Source organism: Takifugu flavidus, chromosome 18 (assembly GCF_003711565.1).
Source record: "Takifugu flavidus isolate HTHZ2018 chromosome 18, ASM371156v2, whole genome shotgun sequence".
Taxonomy (NCBI): Eukaryota; Metazoa; Chordata; class Actinopteri; order Tetraodontiformes; family Tetraodontidae; genus Takifugu; species Takifugu flavidus.
The window spans coordinates 12,742,275-12,754,185 of record NC_079537.1 but is presented as its reverse complement, the minus strand read 5'-3'; the positions used below and the strand labels follow the sequence as shown (position 1 = coordinate 12,754,185).

Sequence of the window (11,911 nt, the reverse complement as noted above, 5' to 3'; positions counted from 1 at the left end):
CGTCCTCTTACCTGATGTCTCGGTTATACGATGAATAAATGAATTTCACAATCTAAACATCCTTTTCTTTGATTTTAAAGGTTCCCAGAACAGTTGAGCATCATCGCGATCGACCAGATACGACAGGATTCTCCTGAGCTGTTCGTGCTGGAAAATATTGGAATCTTGTGAATAAAAACTAATAAAAGTCAGTCGGAAAAATACTAAATATTATATTTAAAGAAAAATGAATCATTTTAATGTTTGCAGTTGATTTTTAGATAAAAAAGTTGAAGTAAAAAAGAGTTGAAAGTAAAAATCTCAGGTGGCCAATTCAGGTTTTATTCAAGGTGGAAAGGAATCATCTGGAGTTTGATGATGGTTCACGTTTGCAGAATTAAAATAAACCTCAGATGAGTTTGAACTCGGTTTGATGCTGCAAAATCAGGTGACGATGATGATGAAGGCTGCTGGTCACCGAGTCCTTCAATTGTCCTCGTCTGAAATGAAAAACATTCCGCTTTTGTGACGCGTTCAAAATGTCATTTTTGTCCATTTAAAATGTTCAGCGTTCTCACCTTCCTCCTCCTCCTCCTCTTCGTCTTCATCCTCCTCCTCCTCTTCTTCATCAGAACTGAAGGTCCCATCGGGCAGGCTGTACACCCGGATCACTTGCTGCAGGACGCAGAATGAAGCCGTTAGCTCCCAGTGCGCCCCCTGCTGGCAGCTTCTCAGGTCGGGCAGGGCCTCACCTTGTTGGGGTCCTTCAGGATCAGGTACTTGCCCTCGTCCAGCTTGCTGCAGATGTCGATGACACAGCGGAGGATTGTGACAAGAATTATTGTTATTGTTGTTATTAGTATTATCTTTAAATACTATTGTATGTAGATTTTGAGTGTTTGAGGAATGTTGATAAGAAAAGAAGAACATGAGAGTGTTTCGTAAAGGTGCTGAAGCTGCTTACAACCAAGCCCAGCACCCAGATGTATCCTGTTGGTCAAGATTAGAGAAGTTTGTTAAGATGGGAGAAGATGTCAGAAGACAATGAGTTATGAAACCCTGTTTGGACACCCATTCTGTTTGCACCAATAAAAGAGGTGAGCGAGCAGCAGATGAACAGAGTTGACAGAGGAAGCTTGAACTGCTGCTCGACTCTCCCTTGCAAGGAACTCCTGTTGTTTGTGTGGTTACTCTGAGTCTAGTGAACGAACAGCGCGGGTGATCAAAACTTCACCCTCACAAAATTTGGTCGTTCGAGCCGGATCCCAAGACCTGGAGAGGAGCGCCGTGGGACGACCGAACGCCGAAGTCTGTGCACAGCCGGAGTCAAAAGACGTCCGAATCGAAAGACCTTTCATCACGAGTTGACGGAAGGCCGGTCTTCATCCCTCCCAGGGCGACCATCTCCAGTGATGGGAAGAAGGCACCAAAACAACTCAGAGAGAAACCATAGAAGCAACGGAGTGAGTATAAGACACAAAAAGCGCTACACGGAATATACCACTGTATTACCTGCCTGGTCATCGGGAGAGAAGCAGAGGCAAGATACACCCGCCTCCTCGGAGGTAGAAGCTTGGTGTCTACTCTCTGATTAAAAAAGAGGGGTTATAAGGCCACGGCGGAGGGACTGAACTATATATCCAGTAGGGATTGAGGGTTGTTCAGTCGGGAGATCAGAAATCTCCACCCAAATACATAAAAACTGATAAATAAAGTGCAAACATGGGCAACCAACATTCCACAAAAGGTGCTGAATTCGAAATTCCAGCATCATGTAAACACATGGAAGACAAATATCCAGGTTCATGCTCATATGTTCAGCTGTGGGTGACTAAGTTTGATTGGGATGGTAACTTAGGCAAGCCAGGCAATATTATAAAATTAAGAGAAGATTTAATAGAATATGGAAAGAAACATCCAAAAGTAAATGTGGGGTTGACACAATGTCATCTCTGGCTCACTGAATCAAAACATAGAAGAGAAAAACAAAATCAAGAAAAAGAGAAACGAAAAAAAAAAGAGAAAAAAGAGAGAAAAATAAGAACTCCTTATACCCATCGCTGAGTGCGTACGTGAGGGTGGAGGACAACGAAACAGGAGGCAGGAGTCAGTTGATAAACATGCCTCCCCCGTATGTTCCTCCACCTCCTGTTCCACTAGCTCCCCCAGGCGGTCCCATTGGACCCGCCCGGAGCCTTAGCCCCCCTTGCTCCAAACACTAATCCTTTTTTGGGCCCCTCTCCATTGGGAGCCCAGTACAGAAATTACCACATGCAGGACAACACTGTGCAGATGTACCCACTGATCCAGGTTGCAAACCCACAAGCCGGTGTGCAGGGTCAAGATCCTACTATCTTGGTGTATAGAACCTGGACTCCAGAAGACTGTAAGAAAGCTTGTGATGACATAACCTCGCCCTAAATGGACGTAGAGTCGTGCATCCAAGACATAAGACAGCTACTGAGAAGTTATCATACTAACGGTACTGAAACCCAGCAAGTCCTCATGTGTGTTAATGGCAAAAAATGGGGCACTGTTAGAGGAGATTGGGTCCCAGTGGATCCAGCCACTCAACAACCATGGCAGCCTGGCAGCCAAGAACTAAATGACCGACTTGACAGACTGTACGAGCACATGCGAACTGCTTTTACTAGACGAGCTGACTACAGCGCCATTACGGCCACGAGACAAAAGACTGACGAAAGTTTTGAAGACTATAGCATGAGAATGAAAGATGTGTTCCGGAGAAATAGTGGAACTCCGTATGCGGAAGAACCAGAAGGTCCCTACCAACAGCAGTTAAAGCAAGCTATACATGGGGGAATCAAAATCAGAGATAAAATCATGGGTAGAGAAACAATTAGTTGATTTCGGAACTTGTAACCTAGGCCGCTATGAACAACATGCTATGCATGCTGAAAGACAATGCCAAAAGAGTAAGAACCAATTAACAGGCATGTTTTTCAATGCCAATCCTCTCCCAAGCCGAGACCGAGGGCGTGGGCGTGGCCGAGGCGGAAGGGGAGGAGGAGGCAATTCCCGTGAAAATGATCGGTGTCATTATTGTAAAAATTATGGACACTGGGAACGTGATTGCAGAAAGAAACAACGTGACCTGAGATATAATAGAGGGCACCAGCAAGGTTCTAATACACCTCAACAATGACTAGAACCGGAAAAAGATGTCACAAAAATTAAAACAAATCAGGGCACAAAATTTGACCAATTTGAAAAAGAAGACCTAGAAGATGTTTTAGATTTAGAAACCATCTTCCTGTTTGCTGAAGGCAAACCAGAAATACAACTGACCGTGTTAGGCAATTCTTTAACATTCTTAGTAGATACGGGTGCAGGTAAATCAGTAATTAGAGATCCAATAGCCCTAAAGCCAACTTCTACACAGATTTTTGTGAGATCAGCAAATGGTCTCGTAACTAAAGAAAGAATGTCAGTTCCTGTAGATGTTTGTGACCCTGTAAGTGGAATCACACTTAAAGCTCCTTTCGTGATCTCCACCACATGTCCCGTAAACCTGTTAGGAAGAGATCTTATCTCTCAGCTTCAGTTGATGATTCGTACCACAGCCGAAGGAATGTGGTCTGTAGATAGAATGGTTAATCTGTGGGTAAGGGAAGGAGGGACGTGCAGTAAATACTGGTCACTCGACATTCCTGAAAAACAGCCCCCTCCATTCTCTGAGCCAATCACTATGTTATATGGTAAAGCTCTGTCATACTTACAGCCTGAAGCCCAGCTCCACAATCAAGCTGACCTGCATGTAACCATGCACGTGGAGCGCATAGGTGAAATCTGTAAATCAGACTCACACAGCACATCAAGCTATGCAGAGAAGTTTGTTAAACTTAAAGATCCACAAATGATTGTAATTATGCACCTATATGTGTGTGGTCAGACAGCTGTCTGCACGGCAGGAAGCCTTTACACCGAAGCAGCAGCGCTATTCAAAGTGTCAGGTTCTGTACCGCATGTTTCTATTGCTAAACCGCTTAAGAAAAGATGGCAAGACTTGGGATGCGATGCAAAATAGCTGTATGTAAATGCACTGCACATACTAACAACACAGACGCAGTCTCACAAGGCAATGCCTTTGCTGACAGAGCCACAAAGGCTGCAGCAAATAACAACACACTTCTTGATAATGATGAGGAAGAATCATTTAGCCTAGAACCTGCAGATAATGATATTCTGAAAGAAATGCAACAAAGTGCTCCAGAAAAGGAAAAGGCCACGTGGAAGAAGCGAGGAGCCAAACTGGATGACAAAGGACTATTAACCATAGGAAACAAGCCAATCCTTCCCCGGAATATGCATAAATGGGCAGCATTAGTGAGCCATGGGCCATGCCATGTCTCAACAGGAGGGATGGTACAGATGGTTAATGAACATTATTACACTATAGGACTTCATACATACTTAAAAATTTTTTGTTCACAATGTGTTATTTGTGTAAAACACAGCCCACAGGGAGCCCTTAAGGCCCCTGCAGGCACTACACCATTGCCAAATCATCCATTTCACACAGTTTTTCTAGATTTTATTCAGCTAACACCATGTGAAGGTAAACAATATTGTCTAGTAGTGTTAGATGGATTTACTAGATGGGTAGAAATTTTCCCCACGGCAAAAGCAGATGCACTAACAGTGGCAAAAGTCCTATGTAGAGAAATCATTCCCAGGTTTGGCATTCCGAAGGTCATCTGGAGCGACAATGGAAGCCATTTTGTAAATGAGATAGTGAAAACTGTAGGAGTAACTTTGGACATTGATTTGAAGAATCACTGCGCATACCAACCTCAGAGTGCAGGATTGGTTGAAAGAGTCAATGGTACTATCAAGAACAGACTGAAGAAGTGTATGGATGAGACAGGAAAGAACTGGATGTTTTGTCTCAACCTGGTGAAATTATGGATGCACATAACACCACACAAGAAAACAGGCATCACACCTTTTGAAGCATTATATGGGCGGCCTTATTGCCTACCATACTTTGCAACGACAAATGAGCTAGAACATGTTGAGGAAACAATAGCAGATTATCTGAAAAAAATGTTACTCAACCGATGTGTGAATGCTGTAAATGTTCTGCCTAGTCCTGTGTCTTCCACAGATTCCACCCCCCAGGAACCCATTCAACCGGGCGACTACGTGTGGGTGAAGAAGTTTGTGCGAAAGAGGTGGAACACGCCTAGATGGGAAGGTCCTTATCAAGTACAGCTGACCACAAAGACTGAAGTTCGAGTGGACGGGAAACTGTCGTGGATACACCTTTCCCATTGTAAGAAACAGAAGATTCTTCCAGGTGAAGGCGAGGGAGCAGTGGCGGACTCTCCGTAAACGGCTGACGGCCTGTATAGGCCCAGCAACGGCTGAACCCCGTCGGAACCTGTGAAGAAGAGTTAAAAAGGAAATGAAGTTGTTCTTCCTGATTGTGGTGAGTGCTGTGACGGCAGGACTCGTGAGTTTCGGCCTTTGGAACTTCCGACAGGAGGGAGGTAATCAGGGTTGTGTAGTACCTCTTGTTCGGGGTTGCATTGGCCAGCTCGTGGGATCAGTTGTTACTGGTACTTTGCTGCAGGTGGAAGAACGATCTCTACTGGACGACGATGAAGAGGAATCGGAAGAAGAATGGATCAACGTAATCCAAGATGTAAAAGAACTGTTCAAAATGTCTTAAGCTGTACCCATGTTGAACTCTGAGTGTAAGAAATGTGTCTCTAGGAAAATGACGTAATGCATTGAAATTTCATGAAAATGTAAAGATGTGATACTGATGATGAAAATCTAGACGCATTTAACGATAAACAGGAGGGAAATGTGAGAAGAATTATTGTTATTGTTGTTATTAGTATTATCTTTAAATGCTATTGTATGTAGATTTTGAGTGTTTGAGGAAGAAAAGAAGAACATGAGAGTGTTTCGTAAAGGTGCTGAAGCTGCTGACAACCAAGCCCAGCACCCAGATGTATCCTGTTGGTCAAGATTAGAGAAGTTTGTTAAGAAGACAATGAGTTATGAAATCCTGTTGGGACACCCATTCTGTTTGCACCAATAAAAGAGGTGAGCGAGCAGCAGACGAACAGAGTTGACAGAGGAAGCTTGAACTGCTGCTCGACTCTCCCTTGCAAGGAACTCCTGTTGTTTGCGTGGTTACTCTGAGTCTGGTGAACAAACAGCGCGGGTGATCAAAACTTCACCCTCACAGGATCCCCCAGGCGTTCTCCATGCTCAGGTTGATCTGGCTGGCAAACTCGTTAGGTTTGAACTGCTGCGTGCCCAAGATGACGTGGCGGGCCGAGTCCTTCACGTGGTAGCGAGACACGTACCTGCGGAAGGTTCCATCTTGAGGCCTCTGTGTGTGTGTGTGTGTGTGTGTGTGTGTGTGCGCCTCTCACCCCAGCTTCAGGTACTCTGATCCAGCCAGCATGGCGCAGCAGGTCCAGCGGGCCAGCTTGTAGCTGTTGTTCTTCAGCTCGGTGGCCAGGACGGCCCCCCTCTGAGAGTCCAGCTTCTGACGCCAGTCCACGCCGTTGCAGTACTGGCCGGTAAACAAGAGGGACATTACTGCACCTCCCACCAGGTACTCGGGCACATCTGAGAAATGTGTCTCTGAAAGTTTGCTTGGAATTTGTTTGGCCTGCTGCCAACACACAAGGTTTCCATGGTAACCGGTGTATAAGCCCTCACCCTGGAGTCCCACTCGTTCAGGGTCTTGACGTTGATGAAGGACACCTCTCCCTTGGCGCCAGTCATCACGGCATCGTGCTCGCAGCGAACAATCAGGTCGATGTCCTCGCCGAGCTTCCAGTGACGGTACCTGAGCACACGAGCAGAGCTTCAGCCGTTCTGACGCCGCCATCATCCCCCCCCCGAGACCAGCGCCTCACCTGTAGGCGACAGACGCCACCTCGCTCTGGTCCATGTCCTCCTCTACAAAAGGGTTTGAGTTTGGAAACTTGTAGCGCTCTGAACCCTGAAAGACAAGATCGCCCGTCCAGGAGACAAACGTCAGTGTCTGAGATGTGGACCTCCTCCCCTGTCCCTCCTCTGGACATGTCCACAGCACCTCAGCCTGGCCTCTCTGGCCTCACCTCCAAACATCTAACCCGTGCTGATCATTGCTGATCCTCTCCATGTTCCTCCCAAAGAGAAGCTCCAGCTTCTTCATCTCTCCTCCCTGGAACTTCAGCGTCTGCCTCCTCTCCAGGACACACCTCCACCTCTAGCTCCTCCTCCACCTCTAGCTCCTCCCCCACATCTAGCCCCTCCCCCACCTCCACCTCTAGCTCCTCCTCCACCTCTAGCTCCTCCCCCACCTGCTCTCTCTGCACACCTCAGGATCATCTGCAAACATCAAAGTCCATGGAGAGTCCTGCCTGACCTCATCTGTCCAGAGCAACAAGACGAGGCTCAGCTGATGGCTGGTGCAGTCCTCCCTCCACCGTTCTCCTCCCTACTGTCCTACAGCTGTCCTCCATGTCCTGGTCCACTCCAGCATATGTCTCTGTCCTCTTTCTTGGTGTGACTCCGTCCTGCTGCTCCCAAATCATCATTCTGGCTTCTGCTGCTCTTCACCTCAGCTTCATCATGTGGATCATCCACTTTATTCCTCTGTAGGTGCCACAACTCTGCAGGTCTCTTATTCTTCAAGAGCTTCTTCTCATTGGTTCCTCAGACATCTTCACAACCTATTCAGGTTGTTGGAAGTGTCTAATTGTCACTTCCAGACCTCCACAGGTAGCTCATCAGGACCACTATTGCTACTTCCAGCTCCACAACATTTACATCTTCTGCTCTTTGCTCTCTCTTATTTTCCTCATTCTTCAGGTCCTCAGAGTTCTCCGTCGATCTTCCCGTCATGCACATCTCCATCTCAATCGTGATCATTCTTACCTGCGGCACCTTCTCACATCTCCAACTCTCCTTCTGAGACCTGTGATTCTTTCTCATCTCCTAATTGTCCATCCTAGCAGACAAGTCATCACGCACCCTTTGTTTGACCTTTGTCACCTTGCCCTTCTCCTTATGCTGTATCTCCTGAACTCCTGTCCTCTCTCTTCTGTCCTGGCCGTCTTCCACCCCTTTTCCCCGACTACGGTCCAACTTCCTTATTCCTCCACCAGGTCCCTTGTCTCCTCCCACACTAAGTTCTTACCTACTTGTCTACCTGATCCCCTGAGCTGAACCTGTCCAGCCTGAAGTATCTCATGACCACCTAGGACCTGTCTCTACTCCACCCTCCTCATCCTCTGCTCCATCTTTGTCCTCTCGATCTCCATCCCTTCGGTGAAGTCTGCCATCATCAGACCTTCTGGGTTCGTCTCCTGGACATCGTCTCCTGGACATCCTGTGGAGCTTCATCTCATCGCTCTCTCTGACTCGCTTTCACCTCTAGAAAATTCTTAGAGGAGCCAAATCCATCGGTTTTGGCTCACATGCATCAAGGCTGGAAAGTCATTATGATTATGGGCGGGGTTCCAGGAGTGGTTAGGCCACGCCCAGCAACGCCCTGCAACTCATTTACCGCTCTTGTATTTTATGCTGATTGATGTTGATTCAAGTTCTGTCGGCCAGTTTGGAGCAAATCAAATCGTTCGAGTAGGAACGCAAGAAGAGAACGAAAATCCAAATGAAACGCACGGGTTCTCCTTCTTCCTAAAATTCTGGTCCCCAGTTTCCATAAGGAGCCCTATAGCTCTGGGGGGCTTCTCTCCGAAAACAGGGGTCTGCGCACAGAGGAGGTCGGTCCGTCGGTGATCCGGGGAGAGCGGACAGCATCCGGCAAAACACGCCGACCATCACTCGACATGGAGCCGGCAGGAAGAGGGCGAAGAGCGCGTGCGTGTGCGTGTGCTGCCGCGGCCGGAGATGCTGCTGCTGCTGCCGTGGATGGACAGACGCGCCGGGGCCGAATCACACCCTGGCCGGACCCGCGCCTTCAGCCCGGGCGCCATGAAAGAGGAAGAAAAAGGGAATAAATTCTGATGAATGTTCTCCTCCTCCTCCTCCTCTTCCTCCTCCTCCTCTTCTCTCTCTGCTCAGATGCGGGCGCACGCAGGAAGCAGAATTAAATAAAGAGAGAAGAGGGATATTACACAACAACCAGGAGAGTCAGAGATCCGGAGCCGCTGCTGCGGTCACGATGTCAGCAGACAGGCCGGCCTCCATCTGTGTCCGCCCGCGGAGAAGAGCAGGAATGTCAGTCTGGAGAGGCTCCGCTCCTCTTCCTCTGGTGACGTTTTAAAAAGACGCACGCGTGTGTGTGCGTTAGTGCGTGTGCGTGTGTGTGTGTGAAAGCGCCATCCAGCCTGTCTGTGGAGTTTGTCGCCCCCTGCTGTTTAAACATCACATCACAACTGAAAACAAAAACTAATGACAAATATGAAAGTTTTACCTGGATTATTAAACTAAATAAAAACTTTTCCCACCACAGAGATCTTATCCTGGTGCTACAGATCCAGATGTGGCTGATTAAATCTTTCTAATGGGAGTAACTAAACATTTCACACACTGAACAGACAAAGACACCGGGTGAAATAGACAGTGAAGCCATGCTAACGCTAATAATCGGCGAAGCCCTGTATTTGTTTAATATGGGTTGTTTCTCACTGTTGATATCAGGCGACTAGAATGTCCCAAGTGTTCAAAATTTTAAGTAAAGTGAATACAACACACCAAGTGTTTAATATTAAGTGAATACAGCACCCCGTTCACAATGCAATCAACGAACGATTGAGAAGACAGGAAGTGACGCAATGACAAATATGAAAGTTTAACCTGGATTATTAAACTAAAATAAAACTTTTCTCACCACAGAGATCTTATCCTGGTGCTACAGATCCAGATGTGACACTAATCTCCTGGCCCTATTATGGTGCTTCAGTAAATGTGGATGAAGGAGGGGGTGAAAATACAGTGTTAGAAGGATTTGGTGGGTCTGCTGCACCCAGGGGCCACCAGTGAAGCAGTGCAGGCCCTACAGGTGTAGTGGGAGGCTCAGAGAGGTGTTTTTCAGTCAGAGTCAGCTTTACAAGGAGGAGTTTAAACATCACATCACAACTGAAAACAAAAACTAATGACAAATATGAAAGTTTAACCTGGATTATTAAACTAAAATAAAACGTTTCTCACCACAGAGATCTGATCCTGGTGCTACAGATCCAGGTGTGGCTGATTAAATCTTTCTAATGGGGGTGACTTTAGTCTCTTACCTGCAGTCACTGGAGACACGTGCTGACCGAGGGTCGCCAGAGGGGGCGCTAAAGAGCAAGCTTAAAAGATCCGGTTTGGAGATCCGTCAGTGGACAAAACGTCACTTATGGAGACTATAAAAAGGAAGAAAAGGAAAAGACAAACGCCCAGCAGAAGCTCTCAAAGTCACGTGATGCAATAAAAGAGGAAAACATCTGAAGGTCAATTGTGTTGAAGCTGAGGCGTCACGCGAGAGAGTGAAAGAGAAAGTAACCAGTCCCTTGTAAACAGGCTGACAGTTAAACCTGATCGGTTTAGGATCGACCACTGATCCCATCTGATCGTCAGGTCTTCAGGGGATCTTCTGCCATCAGAGGAGGAACATGGAGTCCACCAGGTGAACTCTCTGAAAGATTCTTTAAAAACGCAACCAAACCTCGCAGAAGCTTCCGTGAATCCACCAAAGCTGACTTTCATTTGCTCCGCGTTTCTTTTTTCGAATCAAAGAACTTGAAAAAGCTTTTGCGCACGTTGGCGAGCGATTTTATTCCGATTCAATCCCATTTGTTTTAACTGCATTTATACCAGAATACCTTTAAAAGGAAGCCGTTAAAGAGGGAGCAGTAACAAGACTAAAACCAGGAAGGCACGTATAACACCTGAATTGTTGTTGCAGCTTTATTATCGCAATGACAGATTGATGAAGTGTCATTAGATGAACGAGACAACAAACTTTTATAAAAGGCGTTCAAACCAAACAAGACGCGACTGTTCAGGACAATCGCACAACTTTTATTTTAGATATTTCCTTCGTGTTTGAGACATATGCTGCTATGTTGGCCCAAACGTTAGGACCCCATTTTAAGGCTGAGGTTAGAACAGGGTTCATGTAGAGGTCAGGGGTCAGGGGTCGCAGATTAGATGTGATGGTTATGGTTCGGGTGGGGACCTGGCTAATGATTATGTCCATGAATGTCCTCACAAAGATAGAAGTACAAGTGTGTGTTGCTGCAGGTTTGACTCAAAATGAAACTGAAATTAGATTAGATTAGATTAGATTAGATTAGATTCAACTTTATTGTCATTACACATGTCACAAGTACAAGGCAACGAAATGCAGTTAGCATCTAACCAGAAGTGCTTAAGTAGCGAATAAAACTGTGATGGGTATATACAATATATACACACAATGATATATGTTTATGATATCAATCTATATGTTTGTATTTACAGAGTTCACAGATATGTAAAGGGTATATAAAAGTCTTTGCAACCAAGATAAATATATAAACAGGCTGTAACTATGGTGCTGAATTTCCTACAGGATCAATAGAGGTTATTTATGCAGTTTTTAACTATGTGAATGTTTTAACTATACAATAATGATAAAATATGGTAAAAATGTGCAAAGTATGGAAAGCAGTGCAAATAACCGGATGTGGGTAGTGCAAATAACAGATGTAAATAGTGCAAATAACAGATGTAAATAGTGCAAATAACAGATGTAAATAGTGCAATTATTGTAACAGATGTAATCAGTGCAAATAGCGTGAATGTACAATCAGTCAGTCCAGACGGGGTTATTGTGCCTGAAGGGAGGTAAAGTGAGAGGGGTCGGAGTTCAGCAGGGAGACAGCAGTGGGGAAGAAGCTGTTTCTCTGAACCTGCTGGTTTTTGTCCGGAGGCTCCTGTAGCGCCTCCCAGAGGGCATGAGGGTGAACAG

At 46.0% G+C, this 11,911-nt stretch overlaps 1 protein-coding gene across 1 annotated transcript; it reads right to left on the bottom strand.

The window, feature by feature from the left end:
• Positions 1-300: 300 nt before the first annotated feature.
• On the bottom strand, positions 301-7,200 carry LOC130515551 (eukaryotic translation initiation factor 3 subunit D-like). Its single transcript, XM_057015900.1, has 7 exons — positions 6,885-7,200; positions 6,685-6,814; positions 6,393-6,535; positions 6,206-6,323; positions 732-806; positions 558-654; positions 301-479 (listed from the first exon to the last, which is right to left on the bottom strand). The coding sequence occupies exons 1-7, from the start codon at positions 6,917-6,919 to the stop codon at positions 466-468; spliced, it is 612 nt and encodes a 203-aa protein (XP_056871880.1). The 5' UTR covers positions 6,920-7,200; the 3' UTR covers positions 301-465.
• Positions 7,201-11,911: the final 4,711 nt, after the last annotated feature.